At 45.1% G+C, this 27,109-nt stretch overlaps 1 protein-coding gene across 6 annotated transcripts in view; it reads right to left on the bottom strand.

Moving 5' to 3' along the window:
• The window catches only part of KCNT1 (potassium sodium-activated channel subfamily T member 1), a 295,306-nt gene that overhangs the window by 12,863 nt on the left and 255,334 nt on the right, over window positions 1-27,109 (bottom strand). For all 6 annotated transcript variants that reach the window (XM_066580376.1, XM_066580375.1, XM_066580374.1 and 3 more), the window contains 11 exons: window positions 25,452-25,668; window positions 23,295-23,400; window positions 17,741-17,913; window positions 15,924-15,995; window positions 15,119-15,253; window positions 10,551-10,662; window positions 10,320-10,421; window positions 8,944-9,027; window positions 8,481-8,609; window positions 4,996-5,016; window positions 1,642-1,942 (listed from right to left, as the gene is read on the bottom strand). In XM_066580376.1, the coding sequence (XP_066436473.1) occupies window positions 1,642-1,942; window positions 4,996-5,016; window positions 8,481-8,609; window positions 8,944-9,027; window positions 10,320-10,421; window positions 10,551-10,662; window positions 15,119-15,253; window positions 15,924-15,995; window positions 17,741-17,913; window positions 23,295-23,400; window positions 25,452-25,668 (1,452 nt within the window). The remainder of the gene's footprint in view (window positions 1-1,641; window positions 1,943-4,995; window positions 5,017-8,480; window positions 8,610-8,943; window positions 9,028-10,319; window positions 10,422-10,550; window positions 10,663-15,118; window positions 15,254-15,923; window positions 15,996-17,740; window positions 17,914-23,294; window positions 23,401-25,451; window positions 25,669-27,109) is intronic.

The raw sequence follows: 27,109 nt of genomic DNA on the forward strand, positions 1-27,109 counted from the left end.
GCAGGTTAAGACACTACATGTTGCTGTAAATGGCCAGCACTGATAATGGGACAGCACTAGTTAATCTAAGCAGTAGTGTCTTAGACTAATGAAGTGCACAGTGTGAATCACATAGTCAGAGGAGCCTGTGCAGCCATCTTTGTTTCTCCAGGGCTGGAGAGTCGCTTTAATTCTCCACTTTCCTTTTGTTCTTATTCTCCTACTGAAATTGAAACTAAAGAAATATATACGGTAATAAGAAATCTCCCCTCCGTGTCCCAAAAGCTCAGCCATGCTCCCCCTCCTCCTCCGTAACTTCCTGTGTCTGGCTGCAGCAGGAGCCTCTCCCCTCCACAGCCGGACCAAAAGGTTGTAAGACTCGCCCTTCAGCCGCTTCCCAGCCAAAAATGGAACAGATCAGCCGGAGAGATTAACAAGACTGTTTGTTTCCTAAACAGGCAGAAAAGCCTGCGGGTTGACAAACTTGGGGTAAACTTGGGGGCAAGAAGGATCTGCTGTTTACGGTTATATATTTCTAGGTGTAGCGCTCCTTTATATTCTGCTCATGTAGATGAATAATGATGGTTTCCATCACTCATACCGATCCTACTGATGGTTGCCTTTTATTTTTATTATTTTGTATTTTTCCTACCTCATGATCATATAATGGTACAGCCCAGATATTATACACAGCATGGATATGGTATTGCGGGTGGTCCACAACCTTAGGCCATTGATGATTCCTAACATGAAGGGGCCAAGGCACGGTGTAAAGCATCAAAACTAGAGATGAGCGAGTATACTCGCTAAGGCACATTACTCGAGCGAGTAGTACCATAGCCGAGTATCTCCCCGCTCGTCTCTAAAGATTAGGGGGCCGGTGCGGGTGACAGGTGAGTTGCAGCAGGGAGTAGGGGGAAGAGAGAGGTCTCCTCTCCGTTCCTCCCCGCCGGCCCCCGAATCTTTAGAGACGAGCGGGGAGATACTCGGCTAAGGCACTACTTGCTCGAGTAATGTGCCTTAGCGAGTATACTCGCTCATCTCTAATCAAAACCCCTGTAGACATCATTTAGCTCTGAGGTGGTTCGGAGGCTTCACAGAGTGAAGATTCCCCTTCATTTTAGGAATCCCTCTTCTGAGACCTCTGTAGGCAGCTTTCAGGTGGATCTCAGGTTTAATGATGAGCAGAGGCTTAAAAATACTCTTACACGTTTTCTCTGTAGTCAAAGCACTTCTATTTACAACCTATCCAGATAATGTGGTCTAACAATACTTGCATCCACCTATCATGCATGTTACACTGTGGTTACTCCAAAATTTGCAATTAAAAGGAGTTGTCCAATTTTTCATGCAATAGATGGCCAATAAAAAACCCCCCACAAAACACAACTATTTGGTACAAAATGGGGAAAAAAATATTGAAGACCTATTTGGCATTAAATAACAGCGCAAGATCACTTAGAGAACCTAAAATAATATAAATTATAGCTATTTGACCAGTTAATGCAAAAAAAATTCTAAAAATTCTAAAAATTGTACTGGTCTTTAGGTCTGTAACAGTATGTATATTAAGGGGTTAATATGATCCCGTACATGTTTATTATGGAACACACAAAACACATGCACATACAAGAACATCGGCTCAGAGCAGAGATCACTTACCATAACCCGTCGTCGGGAGGCCGAGATGTTTCATGCGGTTTTTGACGAGCTCGGACAGCTCCTGGCGCTCGGACCGCCTGTACAGGTTCAGCCTCTGCTGACTGATCCACTCCGCCGTTTTGGTGGCTTGCTTGTTGCCTTTCCTGCTGAGTCTCCGTGCCCACTGCATACTCTTCCTGCGCAGCAGCGGGTGCTCCGATTGGTCGCTGGACGTGGAGTTTCTGTGGCTGGGTTTTGCCGTCCAATGTTCCTTTGTGTCTTTTGTGTCTTCACAGTCTTCAACGTTGATGGAGATTTGGGACTGAAAAGGAAAAAATGGCACAATGGACATTCTAAGCTGCAGCAAGGCAAAGCTGTAGGAACTAGAAGGTGTCACCACGTAAACTTATAATCTAGTGGTCTTCACTTTAATCATATTGATAAAATGTAGTTGGTAACTGGAGAACCAACAACCCCCCCGAACCAGAGTGTATATGTGTGTGTATATATATATTATACACACACTCCCGCCTGCTTCTAGAGAGTTCAGGAGGAGTAACAGAGTTCTGAAGGAGAGGTGTAGCTGCAGAGAAAGAAGAAAGCTAGAAGCAAGTAACACGAAGAATAAGGAAAAGACAGAGACAGTTAATTCCCTAAAACTTGAGGAGAGAGGAAAAGTTGCCAGATACGACACATATGAAATGAATATTGATAATAGCAGCGGTATCTCCAGTCACCAAACCTCTGGAATTTGGATGTAAAGGAGAATTGGACTATATTGGACACTACTTTGCTTTGCCTTGAAATCTCAGAATAAAGGCTCTTTCACACGGGCACTGCGACTTTCGGCCGCCCAAATTGCAGTCGCATGAACACGAGGCAGCCGTGACCAAGTCGCGACTGCATCTCCGTTTTCCCGACGATTCAAACGGCCGGATGCTGCGTGTATACGCCACAGCCCGGAATACCATGGCCCGGAGGTAGAGAGTTCAGCTCTTCTAAACTCCCTCCCCCTTTCCTTTCCCTTTCTGCCCCTTGCCGGCTGCTGGAAAGGGGAGGGCACGGGGTGGGAGCTTAGCAGAGCTAGTCGTGCTAAACTCGCTCTCCTCCCTCCGCAACCTATGGGAACTGCTGGCAAGGGGGGAGGGAGGGACTTTAGCAACACAAGCCGCTGCTAAATTGCCTCCCCCTTCCCTTTTCTAAAACGATCGTGTGAAACTAGCCTAAAGGTAAGTTCTACTGTTTCACCGTTCCCCTCATCTCCTGGCGCTCCTTCCCACTAGGAACATCTGCACTAAGATACACTACACTGACCTCCGGGGACCACATCCACCATCAGCTTTACTTATAGCATGACAGGGTGGGAGTCAGAGGACATTGCTGCCCCTCACTCTGGCGTACTACAAATTGGCGTCACAAACTACAAGCACCATTGATTTCACTTGTAACATAGCCGGATGGGAGTCTGAGTACAAAGCCCACGCGAACCCAAGCTGCATCCAAGTCCAGCTCGTTGCAAAATTACAGATAATTTGTCTTGTTCTCAGTGATGAGCGATAATCTATTCTCCATGGTAACAAAGTCACCGTGATCTTCAGAGCTCTCGTAAGAGTTGTTTTGGGTACTTAGAAGTATTTCTGGTGATCTTGAATGAAATATCTTGTAGACATCTGTTGGCTTTTTTCGTGCATGTTGAAGGCATTTGTGCAGAACCCATTTTAAAATATCATGTACCCCCACTCACAGCTGATAGCGGTTATACCTTTGTCTATGCCTGTGGGTATATACTGTCCTAGTATGGCCATAGACAGGATAATGATCCACTAATAGTGTTCAGCATGTTAGGGGGGTATGATTGTTGCTCTTAGAACATCAAATGAACAATCAGCTTTGTAAACTACTGTGACTTTAAATAGGGGAGCAAATGAGAAGCAGCTCTCTGAGTAGGAAGAAGGGACAAGAAGTAGTTAGTCTGTGCAGCAGCTATGCTGCAGTGTGGGGAGCTGGAGCTGCTCCTCTGTCTGTACAGCAGCTATGCTGCAGTATGGGGAGCTGAGGATACTCCCCTGAGTCTGTGCAGCTATGCTGCAGTGTGAGGAGCTGAAGCTGCTCCTCTGTGTCTGTGCAGCTATGCTGCAGTGTGAGGAGCTGGAGCTGATACTCTGTGTCTGTGTAGCCATGCTGTGGAATGAGGAGCAAGGGATACTCCCTGATATGATAGAACCTGCAGAGCAAAGGATTAGCCCTACAGACATGAGCTCCTCAATAGGACAGAAGTCTCTTTTGGATAAAGGCTGAGCTGGACACAAGCATTGGAGCGACTTCTGACTCCTCGCTCCCCTCCTCCTTTCTGTCCAACAATATGGATATGATGCAGAGCTACCACTACAATATTGGTGAGTGGGTAAGGACTTTTCCCCATGTACTGGGTTTTTCAAAAGAGATTGAAACCCCGCCTTTTGGGTAAGGTTTTTGAGAAACCTGACATGTGGGTACTGGACTTTAATCAATACCACTAACATGGATCCTCTATAATAGCGGACCGGTACACGGGGGTGAGTCACCCAGGATCGGGACTTGAACGGTCTATTTATTTTCTTTTAACCCTTTCCAATCCAATTTGTATCCTGGTTTTCCTAGAGGGCTTACTCTTTTTCTGCCGTTATACAACAGCGCTGTATGCTGGCTAAAGCCAGTACTGCATGAGGTGACACATTGGATAGGCTCCGACAGCAGAGAGGCTGGCAATATACAGTAAGAGAAGCCCGACGGACATCTTCCAACATCGGAGCTGTACAGCCTTAAATCATCATGTCTTCAGAGGTCAGACAGTGGATTGGAAAGGGTTAATATTTTATTAAAGTTTGTTACTTGAAGCATGCTTGTCGGCTCCTGGACCCCATGTGAACTATACCCGGAGCCTCCATGCTACCAACACCATCTCAAATCACCAGGGACACCCTGAGCCAGATACCAGGGCCCCCTCACAAGCAAGATATCCGTCTATCCTCAGATACCCTGTATCATTCAGGACCAAGTCTTTGAAAGGATGTCTATCTGTTATCCCAATTTCCTTTGCCCTTAATTCGCTTCTGTTCACAGAGGACCCCGGTGGAGCTGCAGACCCCGTCCAGGAAGTTTCATCCCAATGCCAACCTGTCTTATACGATGGGCACCTTGCTCAGAGCACTTCCAGGACAAGTTTGCAAGGCTGACGATTAGTAGCACCTCAACTGGGGCACCAATCAAATAGAGTGCAGGACCTTTTTAAGGTCTTAAATTGCTGGTTTTCAACCCGCTGGTTTACTGCTAGTCCAGTTATAATTGCAATTAAGGTAAGGCACATACAGTAGTCAGAAACCGGGAACAACTTACCTGCGTCCTGATGTCATGTGGCTGTGAAATAGAAGACAAGACACATCGTTACTTCATGATCTATAATGACCTAATCAAAAATCCAACTGCACTTATCTGATGCTCTTCATTTTGTGTCCAGCAGTAAATTAAGTGTCATCTAGTCAGTTCTCAGGATTGATGCAGGAAGAAGTACTATGTGATCTGAAGGTTCCCTGCTGCAGGGGCTATACTCCCTGTAAAGGGACGATAATATGCCCAAAATGTCTGGCAGTGGGACTAAAGAACTAATACTGCAGAGTGCGGCCTCTACTGTCTAACTAAACCTCTTCTAAGGCTGCCCGCAGCGGAGTCTGAGCCTAAGGCTGTCTGCACACGGGAGCCCGCAGCGGAGTCTGACCCTGAGGCTGCCTGCACACGGGAGTCCACAGCGGAGTCTGAGCCTAAGGGTGCCTGCACACGGGAGTCCACAGCGGAGTCTGAGCCTAAGGCCGCCTGCACACGGGAGCCCGCAGCGGAGTCTGACCCTGAGGCTGCCTGCACACGGGAGTCCACAGCGGAGTCTGAGCCTAAGGGTGCCTGCACACGGGAGCACGCAGCGGAGTCTGAGCCTAAGGCTGTCTGCACACGGGAGTCCACAGCGGAGTCTGACCCTGAGGCTGCCTGCACAAGGGAGCCCGCAGTGGAGTCTGACCCTGAGGCTGTCTGCACACGGGAGTCCACAGCGGAGTCTGACCCTGAGGCTGCCTGCACACAGGAGTCCACAGCGGAGTCTGAGCCTAAGGCCGCCTGCACACGGGAGCCCGCAGCAGAGTCTGACCCTGAGGCTGCCTGCACAGGGGAGTCCGCAGTGGAGTCTGAGCCTAAGGGTGCCTGCACACTGGAGTCTGCAGCGGAGTCTGAGCCTAAGGGTGCCTGCACACTGGAGTCCGCAGCGGAGTCTGAGCCTAAGGGTGCCTACACACTGAAGTCCACAGCGGAGTTTGAGCCTAAGGGTGCCTACACACGGGAGTCCACAGCGGTGTCTGAGCCTAAGGGTGCCTACACACGGGAGTCCACAGCGGAGTCTGACCCTGAGGCTGCCTGCACAAGGGAGCCCGCAGCGGAGTCTGAGCCTAAGGGTGCCTGCACACGGGAGCCCGCAGCGGAGTCTGAGCCTAAGGGTGCCTACACACGGGAGTCCACAGCGGAGTCTGACCCTGAGGGTGCCTACACACGGGAGTCCACAGCGGAGTCTGACCCTGAGGCTGCCTGCACAAGGCAGTCCACAGTGGAGTCTGAGCCTAAGGGTGCCTGCACACGGGAGCCCGCAGCAAAGTCTGTGCCTAAGGGTGCCTGCACACGGGAGCCCGCAGCAAAGTCTGTGCCTAAGGGTGCCTGCACACGGGAGCCCGCAGCAGAGTCTGAGCCTAAGGGTGCCTGCACACGGGAGCCCGCAGCAGAGTCTGAGCCTAAGGGTGCCTGCACACGGGAGTCCACAGCGGAGTCTGTGCCTAAGGGTGCCTGCACACGGGAGTCCACAGCGGAGTCTGACCCTGAGGCTGCCTGCACACGGGAGCCCGCAGCAGAGTCTGACCCTGAGGCTGCCTGCACAAGGCAGTCCACAGCGGAGTCTGAGCCTAAGGGTGCCTGCACACGGGAGCCCGCAGCAGAGTCTGAGCCTAAGGGTGCCTGCACACGGGAGCCCGCAGCAGAGTCTGTGCCTAAGGGTGCCTGCACACGGGAGCCCGCAGCAGAGTCTGTGCCTAAGGGTGCCTGCACACGGGAGCCCGCAGCGGAGTCTGTGCCTAAGGGTGCCTGCACACGGGAGCCCGCAGCGGAGTCTGAGCCTAAGGGTGCCTGCACACTGGAGTCTGCAGCGGAGTCTGAGCCTAAGGGTGCCTACACACGGGAGTCCACAGCGGAGTCTGACCCTGAGGCTGCCTGCACAAGGCAGTCCACAGCGGAGTCTGAGCCTAAGGGTGCCTGCACACGGGAGCCCGCAGCAGAGTCTGAGCCTAAGGGTGCCTGCACACGGGAGCCCGCAGCAGAGTCTGTGCCTAAGGGTGCCTGCACACGGGAGCCCGCAGCAGAGTCTGTGCCTAAGGGTGCCTGCACACGGGAGCCCGCAGCGGAGTCTGTGCCTAAGGGTGCCTGCACACGGGAGCCCGCAGCGGAGTCTGAGCCTAAGGGTGCCTGCACACTGGAGTCTGCAGCGGAGTCTGAGCCTAAGGGTGCCTACACACGGGAGTCCACAGCGGAGTCTGACCCTGAGGCTGCCTGCACAAGGCAGTCCACAGCGGAGTCTGAGCCTAAGGGTGCCTGCACACGGGAGCCCGCAGCAGAGTCTGAGCCTAAGGGTGCCTGCACACGGGAGCCCGCAGCAGAGTCTGAGCCTAAGGGTGCCTGCACGCTTGCGATCGCTGCATTTTTTTAACCCGAATGTCAATAGGATTTTCTAATGTTCAAAATGCATCACACAAAAATCGCAGAGTACAAACTTGTGATTTTTGTGTGATGCGTTTTTAACATTAGAAAGTCCTATTGACATTTGCGTTAAAAAAACCATAGCGATATCGCAATCGCAAGTGTGAAGGCCCCCTGACAGCAGCGGTGCCCACGGATAACTGTATTTTCACTTCATCTGTCCTGCGGATGGACCAGGCGGCTCGCCATCCGACATGCACAGTGCAGATTTTTTTCTTCAAATTAATTTTTTTCCCCCGTTGCTAGGCAATGATGCAGAATTCGCGACCTGTCTGCAATATTAATTACTGACGGGCCGTGGATCGGTTTCCAATTACTTTAATGGAAGCCGTCCGCGCAAAAATAGAGAATGCTGCGATTTTTCCTCCGTTTGCCGAAGCGGCAATTGGTTGCCACAAGTGTGCAAGCAAAAGCGTTTTTCCATAGCATGCTATGGACGGTATTCGCGGTGCGGACGCCCGCTACGGATTCCACAGCAAAAATCTGCCTGCATGCAGGCAGCCTAATAGAGGTAGGTTATAGCTGATTGGTCCGTTTGGGTCACAAGGTATGTAATCATGTGGCACCTGTATTCGCTCAAGGGGAAAAAAAAATTTAATAGGCTTCAACTAGATGTAAACTCTCACAACTATAAAGGTCTGTTCACAGATTACGGTGAACTTTGCATTTTTTGTTGTTGTGCTTTTGAAAAGATGAAGACTAGAACAGTAATTAGACGTCCTTGCAGGGGCGTAACTAAAGGCTCAGGGGCCCTGATGCAAAAGGTGAGCTAGGCCCCCCCCCCTCTATCTGTATCTGTACCCGTACCCATACCTAAATCATGCTGCACAGAGACATAACTTGAAGCTTCTGGGCCCCAATGCAAAACCTGTAACAGGGCCCCCAACTATAATGCTTTATTCATAGTACTGGGCTCCCTATATGGAGAAGAGAGGCCTTATGGGCCCCCTAAGGCTCCTGGGCCCGGGTGCAACCGCATCCCCTGCGCCCTCTATAGTTACGCCCCTGCGTCCGTGAGTACAGCATACGGCGCTCGTTACCTCGGAGGTGGAGAACATGTGCGACTGCGTCCTGTAGATTCCAATAGGAATCTCTGCGCTGGAGGAGCACAGCTTCTGGAACAGCCGCCCGTACGTCCGGATCCACAGGTCATCCTCCGTGATCTTCATCTGCAGGTAGGAAAGGATCCGGGTCAATGTAAGTAGAAGCAATGGAGCATAAATTTGGGAACCCGCCGTCCGACCAGGATCAGCTCTAGTATTTGGGAAATACCATAACCCCTTTAAGAAATTGCAAACTTGGAACTAGGCCAGTGTTATATCAGATCAACCCCCTTCAGGCTGCGGGGCAAACAGCTGATCAACTTTTTCTTGTGATTGGCACCCTAGTAGAAATTGCAGCTCACCAGGTGCTTTTTTTAAGGGACATTTGCAGTTTACTCGAACTCCTTGCGGGCGCTCAGCCTGGTGACCATTAGAGTCTATGAGGAAGCGTTTGACTCACCGCACATAGGTAGCCAGATCCTGGGGTCGTGTCCAGTCCAAGGAGTAACCTGGTGATGGTAATCATGTAATCCTTCACAAAGGACTGAACAAGGAGCAAAGGAAATACATGAATCATTATAAAATATCACATTTATAACGCCACAGTTATAAGTACTTGTAGAGAAATCTAATTCAACGGAATTTATGCTTGTCCTCTGTTTAAAACAACCTTAACGTATATATATTCAGCCATATATAGGAACTCTTTTCCACTCGTGACATTCGTGTACATCAAATATTGGGAAGGGGCTAAAGGGGTTTTCCCACTTTTAGTGGTTTTGCTTCAGGAAGCAAACAGCGCCATACATTGTGTAGTGGCTGGGGTCCGTACTGCAGGCTAAGTTCCATTCACTGCAATAGGACCAACCTGGATCACTGGCAGATATACAGAGCTGTCTGCTTCCTGCAGCAAAATGGCTAGAGTAGGGACCCTTTTAAAGTGTACCCGAGTTTTCAGCACGTTTTCTATACCACTCCAGGTCCCCCTCTCATTTGCTGCTGTTTGCATCTTGTTTCATGTCTGTTAGTTCTGATTTTCAGGTGGTCGTCTCTATTTTTCTGCTCTGCTGTTTGCATTCCACTTTCAGGGAGGGGTTGTAGGAAGCCTAGCATTCTTCCAGTAGTTCACTGTCCTGTAGTTCCTTGCCCTTACGTCTCATGCTGCATTGCACTAGATTTGGTCCAATCAGCAGGGAGCCAGTATCTGAATGCCAACCCTTCTGCTTTCTCAGGACGATCAGACATTTAGAGACAGTCTAGCCTAATGGTTAGATATAATAATGTGTGTGCGTATTGTATGCAAACGCCAACACACTGTAACAGCCAGTGAGGCAGAGCCTTATCACAGTGTCTGCAGATGTGCCAGCCTGCAGCTGCTAAGTGCATGGGGGTCACCTGTGAAGATAATCCCTCCTCCTGTTACTATGTAAAAGTCTCTGTGTTCTTGTTAATAGGGAAGCTCTGTACCTAATGACAGAGAGTGGATTGCAGAGAAGCAGGGAGGAGACCCCTAGTGGCAGCCACTTCAAACATGATTTACGGCGCTAAAGCAACATTTATTTATACAAATATATTACAGAAATGATGAGATTACGCCAGCTAGTAGTTCAGCAGAAGCTGTCTGAAACCTTAGTCCCCCTTCAAGGCGACAGTCTGCTTCTGCAATACCGCTGCCTACCACTTGGTGTCTCCAAGAGTTATTGGAATCTGATTATGCAGGTACACTTTCACCATGTAAGGTTTACACATATATTTGAAATGTGACCATTTGTCATCATACAAGATGCTCCTCGAAATGATGCACATGATTGGATGTAAGATTTGCACTTTGCTGACCTGATATAACAAGGTGTCCAACATACTGATGCTGAACACTCGGCCTGCAGCAAACGGGAGGCGAAACATGAAAGCCAAGTTTGATCCGTTCTCTCGTTCTTTCTGCAGAAATACAGGTAGAGGAGACAGACAGGTATCATAAACTGAGGCGGAGCATCCTGCAGTCACCACACCTCTATGAGCGCCATGCTCTACATGCTAAAATCCAGTGAAACTTTTTTTTTAACTTACTTTTTCCAATTTAGAAAGTGCGAGGGAATAGCAGTCCTTCGCTCGAAACTGCATGAAGCGCATGTTGGATGGGTGGGTCAGTTCGGTGGTGATGCTGAGGCTTGGAAATAGTCTGGAACAAGAAATAATGATTTCCATGCAAAGTACTGTAAATAGAAAAGAAATGAAAATCTATGGAGAGAGGCACGGCCGGATAAAGCTGGTGGACCGGCCTCGTAAGAGTATTAATACCGCCATACTGTACCCAAATAATGGTGCTGTACGCTATTATAAACAGCACCACACCATGTCCATCTAATAGTATCATATAGTGAACATATAACTATATGGAGCATATATGTCAGTGCTGTACAGAAAACACTGCCATATAGTGCCAACATAATATCGCCAGCAAGAGAACCCCTAATAGAATTCAGTGCCCACAGAGCATCACCAACTCACTGGCCCTGTATGCCTCCATTCTCCGTTCCCCATGACATTGGTCATGTCACACCCAGTCCACAAGCTGTGGAATTGTACTCTGCCTGCACAGACCCACACAGAGCAGTGCAGGACTTTGAAAAACAGAAGCAGGAAGAAGTTGCCGATCTGCCGGCAATCTCCCGCTTCTGAATTGAAAGTTCTGCACCGCTTTGTTTACAGGTTGCCATAGAGACCATCGGCTTGTCAGAAGCCAGTGATAGGGAGAGCTGGTGCTTGGCTGTCAGAGGATAGCCAGGCACCAGCTCTACACAGCAGAGATGAGAGAAAACCTCAGATCTTTGCAGTGTTAACCCTTTAAATGCTGCAGTCTATGTTACTGCAGCATGTAAAGGGCTGTCACCATCAGACCCCCCGAATGTGATCAGGGGGTCCCAATAGGTCTCTGTGGAAGTCCCTTAAATAAAAGTAAAAAAAAAAAAGTAAAAAAATAAAAACAAAAACACTTGTCTCCCTTTACTTTGTAAAAAATTAAAAATAAAATTACACATGTGGTATCCCTGCGCCGTAATGACCCAGAGAAGGAAGTTAGTACATTATTTAACCCCTTAATCACACGGCCCCCTTTCCCCCCCCATTTCTTTTTTTCCTCCCCACGTTTAAAAAATCATAACTCCTTTATTTATCCATCGACGTCGCAGTATGAGGTCTTGTTGTTTTTTGCGGGACGAGTTGTATTTTTCAATGGTGCTATTTAATGTACCATATAATGTACTGAAAAACTTTTACAAAATTCTAAGTGGAGTAAAATGAAAAAAAAAAAACGACTATGGCGCACAAACTGCAACAAAAATGACCTGATAACTGTATTCTACAGGTCGGTACGATTACTACCATACCAAACGTGTCTAGTTTTTTTTTTTTTGCTGTGGTACTTGTATTTTTTTCAAAGACATTTAATTTTTAAAAATGATTTTCTGCTGCATCTTCTGCGCGCAATAACTTTTTTATTTTTCCGTCGACGTAGTTAAGCGAGGGCTCATTTCTGCAGGATGTCCTGTAGTTTCCGTTAGTACCAATCCGGAATACATACGACTTTTTGATCGCTTTTTATTGCATTTTTTTCTGGGAGACAGGGTGACTGAAAAAGTGCATTTGTGGCGTTCTTTATTTTTTTTTCCGGACTACATTCACCGTGTGGGAAAAATAATGCACTACTTTGATAGATCGGACTTTTACGGACGCGGCGATACCAAATATGTATTTTTCTTTTATGATTTTTTTATTATAGATATGGCAAAAGGAGGGTGATTTAAACTTTTATCACCTTTTTATTTTTTTTAAAGTGTGAAAAAGTCGTGAAAAAGAAAAAAACCTATTACAGTTTGGTATTGGCAGAATCGTACCGGCCTGTAGAATTGCTTTAATATATTATTTATACTGCTCAGAGAATGCAGTGCAAAATAAAAAATAAAAAACATGCCAGAATTACAGATTTTCGTTAATCTTGCCACTAGAAAAAATGGAATAAAAAGCGATCAAAATTTTACATGTTCCTAAAAATTAGATAAATGAAGACTGGAGTTCATCCCGCAATAAACACGGCCTTCTGGGGCTCCGGCAATGGGAAAATGAAATTAATACGTCTCTTGGAATGTGGCAACACAGAAGCAAACCTTTAAGAAAAAAAAATGCTTAAAATGTACAAAAATAACAAGACATAAAAACTGTATAAAGTTGGTATTGCCGGAATCATGTGACTCGGAGAATAAGGTTATCACACTATTTATTCTGCGCGCTGAACGCCAGAAAAATGAAATCCAAAAAACAAATGGCAGAATTTATTTTTTTTCCCCTAATCTCCGTACAAATTTTTTTACAAAAGTTATGCAATACATTATATATACCCAAAGAAGATGCCATCAAAAAGTACAACTTGTCCCGCAAAAAAACAAGCCCTCACATGGCCATGTCAATGGAAAAATGGAAAAGTTATGGCTCTTGGAACGCGACTGCAAAATTAGTTGTAATTAAATGATTAGACCATTTAAAAAAACGGCCCTGGTGGGTCTGACAGGGGGGTAAGAAACCCGCCACTCAAGGGGTTAAAGGATTTTTCACTATATAGTACACATGGCTGTCTCAGTAATAATCAATATCCATAATAGTTGATGGGAGAGGCACATTTATGATTGATATTGACTTGGCATGCGGAGCAGCGCTCTGATTAGGTGTGAGTACCGCAGTATAACGAGGTCTTTTATAGTCTACGTCGGTTCTATTATTTTGTCTGGTTTGTTTGTTTTATTATTAATATATCTCATATATTGTCATGTTTTTTTACTTAGTGTTTTTTTTATTAGGCTGGGTTGTCACTGGCGTATTCCCGGCAGCGCTGCTTCAAAACCCGCGGCACTTAGCCAAGGGTTTTGGAGCGGCTTGGTTGCATGCTTTTCTGTTGCGGCTGGCACTCCCATAGAGGAGACTGCGGCTGCAACAGAAAAGAAAAAAAATGGACATGCTGTGGCCAGCGAATACGAGCTGCAGCCCCGGCTTTGCCGCGACGGATTCGCTCTCCCGTGTAGACGAGATTTCTGAGAAATCTCATCCACATGGCTGGCTAATCCCGGGATTAGCAGCCTCAGTGAAATTCTGGATGGAATTTCCGCGGCAAATCCGCCCTGTGTGAACCCAGCCTTAGTGATATAAATAAATAGATGTATACGTTATTAAATATGGTTTATTGCCCATCTTTAGAATGATGTAATTAATCCTGACTTCATGTATAGATATTCCTGAGACGTCTTATATTGTCTATCATGACCCAGTGACGGTGACACACGTACATCTTGTACAGATGCAGCCCACCCACTTGTCTAGGAATAAAATATTGATGACTCATTTCAGGATTAGTCTTCAATATCAGATTGGTGGGGATCTGCCAATCATTTTAGAAGAGTCTACAGCACTAGGGTCCATGCCGCAACCTCTTCTCAGGCTGTGATGTCACGGTCATCAGTCACATGGCCTGAGAGCAGACACAACCTCTTCTCAAGCTGTGATGTCACGGTCATCAGTCACATGGCCTAAGAGCAAACACAACCTCTTCTCAAGCTGTGATGTCACAGTCATCAGTCACATGGCCTGAGAGCAGACACAACCTCTTCTTAAGCTGTGATGTCACGGTCATCAGTCACATGGCCTGAGAGCAGACACAACCTCTTCTCAAGCTGTGATGTCATGGTCATCAGTCATATGGCCTGAGAGCAGACACAACCTCTTCTCAGGCTGTGATGTCACAGTCATCAGTCACATGGCCTGAGAGCAAACACAACCTCTTCTCAAGCTGTGATGTCACGGTCATCAGTCACATGGCCTGAGAGCAGACACAACCTCTTCTTAAGCTGTGATGTCACGGTCATCAGTCACATGGCCTAAGAGCAGACACAAACTCTTCTCAGGCCTGTGATGTCATGGTCATCAGTCACATGGCCTGAGAGCAGACACAAACTCTTCTCAGGCCTGTGATGTCATGGTCATCAGTCACATGGCCTGAGAGCAGACACAACCTCTTCTCAAGCTGTGATGTCACGGTCATCAGTCACATGGCCTGAGAGCAGACACAAACTCTTCTCAAGCTGTGATGTCACTGTCATCAGTCACATGGCCTGAGAGCAGACACAACCTCTTCTCAAGCTGTGATGTCACGGTCATCAGTCACATGGCCTGAGAGCAGCCTAGTTCTATTCCAATATCAGAGTACTAGAAATCCCCTTTAATGCCAAAGTAGTGGCAGAGAGCTGTTAATAAGTTGCTCCCTTCTAATGACGTCGGGGAGACTCTAAAGCACTTTGACCAGAGGAGATGATATCTTCTATACATGTTATTCCTGCTGTACATCTCGTCTGCCTGCCGCCACCGCCGCTCCCGGGGAAAGCACAATGTCTTCTCTTCCCTTCCTGCCGCCCACTCAGCTCTCAGCCGTCTCCTTCTGCACTTTCAATCACTAATGTAAACTGCGGGTTTCTTTATTTCTGGAAATGACTTAGTACTTTAATTATGTGAAAGGTCAAGCTGTGCCTGTGTGCAATCTGCGGAAGCACCGCAGAAACCAGAGCTTATAACCCCCAAGGACGGGGGCAACATACCTGAACATGGTCTGCACGTTAACAATCGTCTTAGCGTCCGCCATGTAATCCTCCTCTGCGCTCATCGTGCTTTCCTTGTCCACCACCACCAGGTTGTCGGCATAGATAATCCCGCACTGCAGCAGATTATCCAAACTGAAGGGGAGAGATTACAAAATTCTTAGTACTTGACAACTTTTCAGATCCAGAAACTTGATTAAATTGGTTGTCAGTTCTCTTCCCCCACTCATCTTGACAGTTAATACAAAAATGTATTATTCAACAGGGGCTGATATGGAAGGAAAATATCCTCCCTGGATGTGGCTCATGGGGAGCCTAATGGTGGGAAGGATGTAGAAACAAACCCCAATAGTATCAAAATCAGCTATTTCGCTCCACCCCTTATTTTAGGACCTCCTTCTTTCTTTTTAAAGTCCCATCCCTTGTAATCCTGATGAAGGGCAGACTGCCTTGGGTAGGTTCACAATATCAGTGGGCAGTCTGGGGACCACCTTGTCCACTGGCACCACAGTACTCCTCGTGACGAAATCCAGAGGCGTAGTTTGAAGTTACTGGGCCCCAATGCAAAATCTGTAAAAGGTCCCTCCAACTATAAAGCTTCACTTAACTCCTTATATAGAAAAGAGAGACCTTATGGGCCCTACAGGACTCCAGAGCCCAGGTACAACCAAATTTTCTGCACCTATCATAGTTATGCTGTAGGCTAAATCTATGGTACAAATAACATCAAGTAATACACCAACTAAAAAGTGAAAGCAAAAAATTAATTAAAACACAAATTTCAGCACTTTTATAACAAACCTACTTATCTATGGTGCCGACCATAAAGTAGACCATCGGAAAACAGCATATTGCTTCCAGAAAGTGATTGTCCGGCCTGTTAAAAAGATACAATACAGAGCTGATGGTTACTGCTGTACATATATCATCATATTATCAATCATGGATTTCAACATTTATCATATTGTTAACTTGCAGCTTACAAGTGTGCTTCCTTGCAACAGCACTCCATGTGGTCAGTGCTGGTACTCTAAGTAAAACTTGCAAAACCCTTTTTATTTATTATGGTGACCCAACCAAAAAGTCCCTGGATAAAGCCCAGCTACTTCCCCCACCTGACTTAGAATTATTTGGAAACTATATACTGAATGATCACTACATTAGGAATAGCTGGTGTGTGACATCTTGTGATCAGTAACGCGGTACCATACGATGGCCATGTCACAATCTGCTCTCAGATAATCTGCTGATTTTTCCTCCGCACAACAACATTTAACATCCATGAGCAAACATGATAACCTGAGTGACTTTGACTGATGTCAGATTGTTGGTGCCCGGAGGTGTGGTGGCAGTATTTCTGAAACAGGCGCACTTGTTGGCTGTTCTTGAACCATCAAGAGTGTACCAAGACTGGATGAACCATGGACAGACATCTGACAGAATATCACACAGCGGCAGGCCACATGTGATGGATCATAGAGGTAAGTGCTGGGTGGCAGCAATAACATGCCATAGTGAACCAACTGACCCAGAAGTAGAACACTGGGGAAGTTAGACAAATTTTCCCAATAGTCACGTAAAGTACTTATGTCAACTGAGGTTCAATAGCTGAACACCGACCAGGGTGCCCGTGACGACCCAGCATCATCGTAAAGATCTCTCGAATGGCCCAGGAAAGACGTCAATGTACCTTGGATACATGGCAGAAGGTCATCTGGAGTGATGAGTCCCATTTTCTGCTGAAGCATACGCATATAAAGCTGTATCCCATGGGTATATGGTTGGGGTTCAACAGGCCGATAGTGGCCATGTCATGGTCTGGGGAGCATTTCACTTACATGGCCTAGGAGCGTTGGTCACCATACTACAATCCTTGAATGATGAACACTACAACGACCTGTTTGCCAACCATCTGCACCCATATCTTCAGGAAGTCTTCATCAGGTTCAGATCACTAGAGAGTCCTTGTAGGAACATGACAATGAATTCTCCACACTGACTTGGCACCCAAACTCACTGGACTGTAACCCCATTGAACATGTTTGGGATCTGCTGGAAAGGGCTGTGAGATCTGATCCCACTTATCCACAAAATGTGCCCCAACTGACGGGGCTGTTGCAAAGGGGCATGGGTCAAGTGGAGTATGGATGATGATTGCCACCTTGTGGAATCTGTTCCCCGGAGTCTGAAAGCCATGATCACCCAAACAGGTGGCCCGACCCGTTATTGAGTGGGTGATCCTAATATAGTGATCGTTCAGTATATAATATTTCCAGTTTTAAACAACATGAAAAAATTCCTATATGTCAACCCTTTCCAATCCACTGTCTGACGTCTAAAGACATTCTGATTGAAGGCTGTACAGCTCCAATGTCGAAAGACGTCTGGCAGGGTATCCTTACTGTATATTACTGGCCGCTCTGTTGTCGGGGGCCTCTCAAGCATGTCCCATACCGCAGTACTGGCTCTAGCCAGCAGATGGCACCATTGTATAATGGCAGAAAGAGAAAGCCCCCTAGGAAACCCTGAATCCAAAATTGGATTGCAAAGGGTTAAAGTAAGAACAGTCTGCAGAAGTCTCATCAGACCTCTGCAGGTAATAAACCTATAGAAACCACGTACGGGTTATCCAGCAGCAAAACAATGGGGTTGAGTTCCTTCCGAGATCTGTAATACGCTCTCAGCGGGACGATGAAATTATAAAGTCCGTTCCCGGCAGTCTCGGCCGATACGATGATAAGTTTGTTCTTGAAGCCGTAGGCTTTGGCATCTTCAAAACTGTTGTGTTTGCAGCCCTGTGTGGAGACAGAAGCAGACTTCTCGAGACATCTATGGGAGAAAACTGTCAGCCGATCCCCCCAGGGAACAAACAAACCCCTCATTGTGCTGAATGTTCCTGCTTCTTCAGGAAACAATGTGACAAGCACAGGGGACCTTGTTATTCTCTTGAGCCACAGAGAAGCGAGGACAGAAGTTCTCAGAAACACGGAGGAAACTTCTCAAAGTGCTGACTGCACGGCAGGAGAAGTCTCAGACGTCTCCAAGACCACGCTATAGTCGTTCATATGGCAGAGACTTACAATACTTAAAGGGACATGACTTGACTCTGGATTTACAGATTTAGAGGGAATGTCTGTGTTTGGACAACTCCTGTTCATGGGTCAAGCACCAACTTCAAACAGCTGATAGTGGGGTTTCACTGTGATTGGAGCACTTGTACAGTTACGTTCGGGGCATGCTGGATTTGTATGGGGTGGGATCGAGAACCGATCCTGCTTCATACACGCTGTGTATTGAATGTGTTTGACAGCTCCACACTGATCATGGCTGTTAATGTTTTGACTACAGCTCTCAATTCTGACAGCGGCATTTAAATATCCCGATTGGTTTTTGGGGGCCCCAAACAGCCCCCTGTGATGAGATTGAGAGGTGGCGTTCAGTTGCTGTGGCAGCCTGGGGCCTTCTAAAAGCCCCCAGGGCTGCCATGACTGATTGCCTATCAAGGCGAGCCACAGGCGTGTCTTGATAGATTGCCTGTCAGAATGCAGTATAATGCAATACTATGGTATTGCATTATACTGTATGAGCGATTGAAGAATCACAAATTAAAGCTCCCTATTGGAACTAAAGGAGAAATGAACAAATGCGTGAAAAAAAAATAAAAAAAGTTTTAATGATTGTTAGAAAAAATAAAAGGTAATAAAAGTAGAAAAAAAAGGAAACTTTTCCCATATTTATAATGTTTTAAAAAGACTAAACTAAAAACATATTTGGTACCGCTGTGTCAGTAAAAGTCCAATCTATTAAAGTAACACATTGGGGGGAATGGGCTGAGCTGGATGGATAGAGGTCTTTTTTCGGCCTTACATACTAGGTTACATTAATTATTCTGCACGGTGAATGTGATCATAACAAAAATTCTAGATATGTAACTTTTTGAAAGTAGTACAGAAAAAAAACCGATGTAAATTTGGTATCCTTGTAATCCTACTGAACCAGAGAACAAAATTATCATGTCTTTTTTGCCACAATGTCTACACCATGAAAACAACTCCCCCGCCTACGGATGGCGCAATTGTGTTTTTCTTTCCATTTTAGTCCACTTTGAAACTTTAAAAAAAGTCTTTCAGTACGTTCTATGGTATATTAAATAGTACCATTGAAAAATACAACTCGGCCTGCAAAAAAGAAGCCCTCAGACAGGTACGTAGATGCAGGAATAAAAGAGTTACGATCTTTTGAAAGTGGGGAGAAAAAAACTAAAATAAAAAAAAAAAAGGTCCGCATCGTTAAGGGGTTATCCACAAAAACCATTTATCACCTATCCACAGGGTAGGTGATAATGTATGATTGCCGGGTGTCAACCTGGTGGGATTCCCAGGGATCACAAGAATAGATCTCCCAGAGCTCCCCGGGTGACTGGAGCAGCGGGGTACATGTGACCGCTCCATTCACTGTCTACGGAGATAGCCAAGCACAGCTCGACCGAGCTCAGCATAGGAGTGAGTAGAGCGATGGTCGCACATGTGCGCTGTCACCCCATTCACCTGGGGCACTCTGGGTGCTCCCGGGGCACTCTCTGGGGATCCTAGTGGGTGGATCAAAGTGATCATACATTTATTACATATGCAGTGGATATGTGATAAGTTTTTGGTGGGATACCCCTTTCAGTCAGCTGCTGTTCGTACCCGAGCGGCCGTGACAGCATTTTGCATGCTACAGATTTTATGCAGAAACTTCTGCAACTGAACACAAGTTCTATTCCAAAGCCCGGTGTCCCATGAAGGCCGACTCCACGTCCGGGGTGACTGCAGTCAACTCCACTATTTTTCATGGTTTCCTCATTAAAATTCAGAGGGGTCCAGGAAGCTGAGATACAAGGAGATGTTTGGCGAGGTCCTCACACTGCCAGCTGCTGTATCTGTACCGCCTGCTGCTTGTGACATGGAGGCACTGGAGATTTAATTACCCCTCTGATGTATATGTACGTGACAGAAGTGCCGGTTGGCTTTGAAGCGCTTCATACCTGTTGGGCGCCAGCTGTTTGAAACAACTGTGATCGGAGCTAGCAATGATTGCCGCGGTTTGGCAGCATACCTGGGCTGTCAATCCTGACTGTGGCATGTAAGCTGTCAGCCAGAGAGAGGAAATGTCCTCCTCTGCCTCAGCATCGATCTTCTGTTATGCAATGATGGAGTGCCGATGGTTGCCATGATAGTCCTGGGCCCAGTGAAGGCTCACAGGGCTGCCAGTTATTCAAACATATTAAGCCCTGACTGTGGCCTGTGACAGGGCTTAATATGGGAATGTCAAAAATGCAATATACTGCAATACTGAAGTATTACAGTATATTGTGGAAGCGATCCTACGATCTCAAGTTCAAGTCCCCTAAAGAGACTAAAAAAATGTGAAGTCAAATAAAAAAAGTTAAAAAAATAAAAAATTATACATATAATGTTTATAGCATTCACTGTGTGAGATAAATAATATAATACTTAGATAGTTTGGCTCTTTTTAATTTTAATATGTTTTTTTTGATCATTTTGTGAGAAAAATGGGAAAAGACCTCTCTATATCTATCTATCTATCTATCTATCTATCTATCTATCTATCTATCTATCTATCTATCTATCTATCTATCTATCTATCTATCTATCTATCTCATATCTATCTCATATCTATCTCTCTCATATCTATCATCTATCTATCTATCTCTCATATCTATCTATCTATCTCTCATATCTATCTCTCTATCTATCTCTCTCATATCTATCTATCTCTCTCATATCTATCTATCTATCTCATATCTATCTATCTATCTATCTATCTATCTATCTATCTATCTATCAATCTATCTATCTATCTCTCTATCTCATATCTATCTATCTCATATCTATCTATCTCATATCTATCTATCTCATATCTATCTATCTCATATCTATCTATCTCATATCTATCTATCATCTATCTATCTCTCTCATATCTATCTATCATCTATCTATCTCTCTCATATCTATCTATCTATCTATCTCATATCTATCTATCTATCTATCTATCTCATATCTATCTATCTATCTCATATCTATCTATCTATCTATCTATCTATCTATCTATCTCATATCTATCTATCTATCTATCTCATATCTATCTATCTATCTATCTATCTCATATCTATCTATCTCATATCTATCTATCTATCTATCTCATATCTATCTATCTATCTCATATCTATCTATCTCATATCTATCTATCTATCTATCTATGTATCTCATATCTATCTATCTATCTCATATCTATCTATCTATCTATGTCATATCTATCTATGTCATATCTATCTATCTCATATCTATCTCATATCTATCTACCTATCTATCTCATATCTACCTATCTATCTCATATCTACCTATCTATCTCATATCTACCTATCTATCTCATATCTATCTATCTATCTATCTATCTATCTATCTATCTATCTATCTATCTATCTATCTATCTATCTCATATCTATCTATCTCATATCTATCTATCTTATATCTATCTATCTATCTTATATCTATCTATCTCATATCTCTCTCTCTCTCTCTCTAATCTATCTATCTCATATCTATCTATCTATCTCATATCTATCTATCTCATATCTATGTCATATCTATCTATCTATCTATCTATCTATCTATCTATCTATCTATCTATCTATCTATCTCATATCTATCTCATATCTATCTATCTCATATCCATCTCATATCTATCTCATATCTATCTATATATCTATCTCATATCTATCTATCTATCTCATATCTATCTATCTATCTCATATCCATCTCATATCTATCTCATATCTATCTATCTCATATCTATCTATCTATCTCATATCTATCTATCTATCTATCTCATATCTATCTATCTATCTATCTATCTATCTATCTATCTCATATCTATCTATCTATCTATCTATCTATCTATCTCATATCTATCTATCTATCTATCTATCTATCTCATATCTATCTATCTATCTCATATCTATCTATCTATCTATCTATCTATCTATCTATCTATCTCTCATATCTATCTATTTATCTATCTCTCATATCTATCTATCTCATATCTATGTTATATCTATGTCATATCTATCTATCTCATATCCATCTCATATCTATCTCATATCTCTCTATCTCCTATCTATCTATCTACCTATCATTGTAAAGGGTCATACTATCTAAGTATTATACTACTTATCTCACATGGTGAATGCTATAAAAAACTATGCATCATGTTAGAATGGTGTTTTTTTTCTTTTTGCTAACTCCACCTGTCGATAGAAATTGAATAAAAGGTTTTTAAAAAAGATCGTGTGAACCCAAATATGGTAGAAATGAAAACTACAGCAGGCCTTGAAAAAAAAAAAAAACTTACCCAACCCCATCTATGTAAAAATAATGGTAAAGGGGTTCTGAAAAGCTTTTCTTCATTAATAAAAGAGTCTTAGTTTTTTAAAAGTAGTAAAACATAAAAAAGTCTACAGAATCATGATAATGGTACTGACCCGCGGAATACAGTTAACATGTCACTTTTACCGCACCATAAAAACAGCAAAAGCAGAATCCTCTCAAAAAGTTTTTTTTTCCATTTCACTGACTTAATTTTGAAGTTAGCCAATATATTATATGATCCATTAAACAGTTAAACACATACACCTCCCTCATACGGCTATGTTGATGGAAAATGTAAAAAGTTTTCGCTCTTGAAAGGAGGGGATGAGAAAAAAGAAACCCCCCGAAAATGGCTGGTAGTTAAAGGGTCAAACTGGCATCCCCACGGGGTTTAGAAAAAAACATCTGTTCTTCACTCCTTTGCCCTTCAAATTGTATTTGTTGTGCAGGAGAAGAGAATCCCCGGTCATCGTGGACAGCTGGCCCTATATATCTCAGCTTCGTGGACCCTTGGGAGCGTATACCCGGGGTGTAACAGCCGCCATATATCTGCAGCAGATGCTCTGTGATCGGACATGGAAGGGGTTAACCAATCTGTCGTGAATATTTATAGGGACGACACATTATTCTGTATGAAGAGTGAAGGAATGACATTCCCATCCCACCACCATTAATAATGGATGCATGATATCATTCACAAGTCCTCTAAATCCGAACGGTCGCACGAGGTTCACAATGCGGGTCACCTTGTCCAGACGGAGGCAACAGAACGCAGCCTTGGAAGGTAGAAGATGGCAGAGAGTCGGGGAGCTTCCGATATACGGGGAGTTCGGGGGGTAACCTTTAACGTACCTGCAAGAGAGGAGAAAGCTAATCAGATTCTTCCCATCACTATTTGGGAATGATGACTTACTCTCGCGGTCGTCCACATGGGGGCAGTATTGCATCATGAAAACTCCATATTCCCAGCTCTTTTATAGTTATAGCGTGTTATGTCCAACTGTGAGGACGATAAAGATTATTCATGAGCGCTTCTGCATATGCAAATTGCATATTATATGAAATATACATGCAACATGAATGCAGGGAAATCCAGCTCTCCCCATACAGAAGGTTCTGCTTATTATTTTACGGAAGGTCCAGATTAAAAAAAAATACAATTCTGCATTAATTTGGAAAATTCCCCTGACATCTAGATCTTATGATGACTTCTGCTGCCTTTGTGTCCCTGAACGTTTGTCCTGCAGCCAATCCAAACCTGACCTCAAGTACAGCCAGCGGCCTCAGTGGTAAGTGGCCCCTAAACATGATGAACCTAACAGGAGACATGCCAGGACATTTCTGAACAGAACTGGACTACCGACTTGACATCACCAGCGGCGCCCACATCAAACATCTGTAAGGTGCATTAAAACGTGACGAGTTCTCCTATCCCTATGTCATTGCGGCGGCTGTAGGTCAGCTCATGTATGGAGAGATCAGCATTACTTTTGCCCTGTTCTTTCCGACTCACCGTGTATTATTCTGTAGAGGCTCCTACTGAAGTCAATGAAAACAATATGAATAAATCTGTGGAGAGCTCCACCTAGTGGAGGCTAATGGCAGCATTTTGTTGGAGACTTATTTCGGGCGGGTATGCTGCATTTCCCTAATAACTTGTCATATTGCACAGGCCTCTTTTATACTGTACGATAATCGTTTATATCCTCGTTGGATCAGGGGAATCTCAACAATAATCGTTCAGTATAAATGTTGGCAGCAACTGAATGATGAATGATAATTCATTCATTGTTCAGTTTGTGCAGGCATAAAAATCAAATGACAATTGGTCCGGGTTAAAAGGCAGTCGTTCATCTATGAAGGACTGCCTGTTTACTATGAATGGAGGGGGGTGGCCGGGTTCATTTATGAAGGACTACCTGTTTACTATGAATGGAGGGGGGTGGCCGGGTTCATCTATGAAGGACTACCTGTTTACTATGAATGGAGGGGGGTGGCCGGGTTCATCTATGAAGGACTACCTGTTTACTATGAATGGAGGGGGGTGGCCGGGTTCATCTATGAAGGACTACCTGTTTACTATGAATGGAGGGGGGTGGCCGGGTTCATCTATGAAGGACTACCTGTTTACTATGAATGGAGGGGGGTGGCTGGGTTTATCTCCGGCCCGCTCCGCCTCCATTCACTGAGCGAACCTCGCTGCTATGTGAAAGCACAGGAATGATTATCACTGAGATGACTGTCGGACACTGAAGTGTCTCTCGTGTAAAAGGACCCTTAGACCGACCATTAATTCTATACAGCATTTGGCCAACAGCCATCTTGGTCCATATATGTGCATGCTCAGCTCGGCCAAGTGTGCGTGGGTTCTGAATGTAGAGAGTGAAGAAAGTCAATACCCAACACCCCTGGCAGCGGCTTATCTCCCAAGAACAAAAGGAGGGGTTTTCCCTGCCATCTGGGAGAGTAAGGCCATGTGCACACAGGGCAATCCAATGTGGATTTTTCCTTGTGGATTGCACTCCTAAAAGCCTATGGGCGATGCAGATGTAGGACCACGGATCTGCACGCGGGTTTAACCCTTATGGCTAAATCTGCATGAAAATTCCCACTGCAGATTTTGTGTGGAAACAGCGCAGATTCTGTATCAAGAAGTGACATATTACTTTTTTTTTCTGTACACAGATTTGAAATCCACATGCAGAAAAAATCTGCCCCCTATAGACCACACAGCATGGGTTTCCATTGAATTGAATAGTATGTACATTTGACATGGAATTTTATGTGAGATTGGCGCGGATTCTGCCACCATACATATTTGACCACCGGCTGTTTGCCGGGTTCAGTTGATCTATATCTAATGTGCATTGCCATGCTTAGACACCGCCAGATCGCGTACTTACTCCAAGACGGGAAGACCTTCATCATCAGACTGGGTCATCTCATCCTCCGATTGGTCACTAAGTAGGTCACATGGTAACACGGTGCTACTGTCTGCTATTTCTAGAACCGGAGCAATACTGGGTCTCCTGGTGCCGGAACCATTCTCCGATGGAAGAGTCAACTTGCTACTGTTGATCGGCCGGCATTCTGTGTTCTGTAGATCCATGGCTACCGTACCTTTAAGAGAAAGACAGCAGATATACGGTTATAAAATCCCTTTTTTTGTATAGTGTTGAGTCCTGACCTCAAAAATTCAATTTGGTCATTTTTTGGTTACTGTGTATCGGCATCCAGGAAAGCAGAGTGAAAACCAAAATGTCGTATTTCTCACTTCTAGGGTAACCAGCTTTTCTGAATCTTAAATAGCAACTCTGACAAGTCGAGTGAGTGACCCCCCTGCCAATAAACTCGTGTACGCCTCTGCTGCAGACATAATAAGTGGCGTCTCCTGACTGGCGCACGCAGTGCTGTCTCTATACCTCCCTTCCCTGTAAGACATCGTCTGAGTCCGGGGACAAAACGCCTATTGTCATAAATTACCTTCTAAATAAAAAAAACAAAAAACGACTCCCGGCCCGCAGCGACTGCGGCAAATCCAATTTATGAGGAATACTCAGTGGAGAACTAGAGCCTGGGTCAAGTGCTGCGGCGAGGAGCAGGAGCTATTCTTACTCCGTAATGAACGGGATGAGGAATGTTCCCGCAGTCACCAATGTCACTAAATGTAGGGCGGCTTCATAGAGAAGAGCAAGCAGTCACCCGCAGCAACTAATCACATCGCTGGCTGCAATCTGACTAGTTTACGCGGGCAACTTATGTAGAATTGTGCCCCCAAGTATTCTCCAGGACTGTCAAATTCGACCCTGTGGTCTGCCAAATCCCAATGTTCAGCAGTCCTTGAAGCGCTATGTGTGCAGTACTATACACCTGTTTGCCCCAAGAAGTTGGCAATGAGCTGACTGTGATTAGTGCCACGTAAGGGGGCACTGTTATAGGAACTCTACGGCTGGCACTGTATATGGGGTCACTATGGCTGTCATTGTTCTGGGAATATCATAACTGGCAATGTAAATCATGGCACCATCATAACAATACCATGCTATGGTCACAATTATGGCAACACTGCGACTGGCACAGTATATGATGGCACCATGGCTAGCACTATTATAGGAATACCAGCTGGCATGGTATGTGGGCACCTCACAGCTTTCACTGTTACGGGAACACTGTGGCTGGCGCTGTGTATGGGGTCACTATGGCTGTTATTGTTATGGGAAGACTGGCTGGCAATGTAAATGATGGCACCATTGGCATGGTCACAATTAGGAAAACACAGTGACTGGCACTGTATAGGATGGCACCATTATAGGAATACCAGCTGGCATGGTATATGGGAGCCTCACAGATTTCACTGTTATGGGGACACTATGGCTGGCGCTGTATAAGGGGGCACTCTAGTTGTAACTATAATGAGAGCAATGCTACTGGCACTGTATATGAGGGCATTATAGTTTGTACTGTTATGGGAACACTGCGGCTGGTGTAGTGGCCCGGAAGGTCCTCCAGGAAAGCCACACAATCATCAGTTCTGTAACACCTAGCTATGTGCTTCTAGGAG

The sequence above is a fragment of the Eleutherodactylus coqui genome, chromosome 10 (genome assembly GCF_035609145.1).
Source record: "Eleutherodactylus coqui strain aEleCoq1 chromosome 10, aEleCoq1.hap1, whole genome shotgun sequence".
Lineage (NCBI taxonomy): Eukaryota > Metazoa > Chordata > Amphibia > Anura > Eleutherodactylidae > Eleutherodactylus > Eleutherodactylus coqui.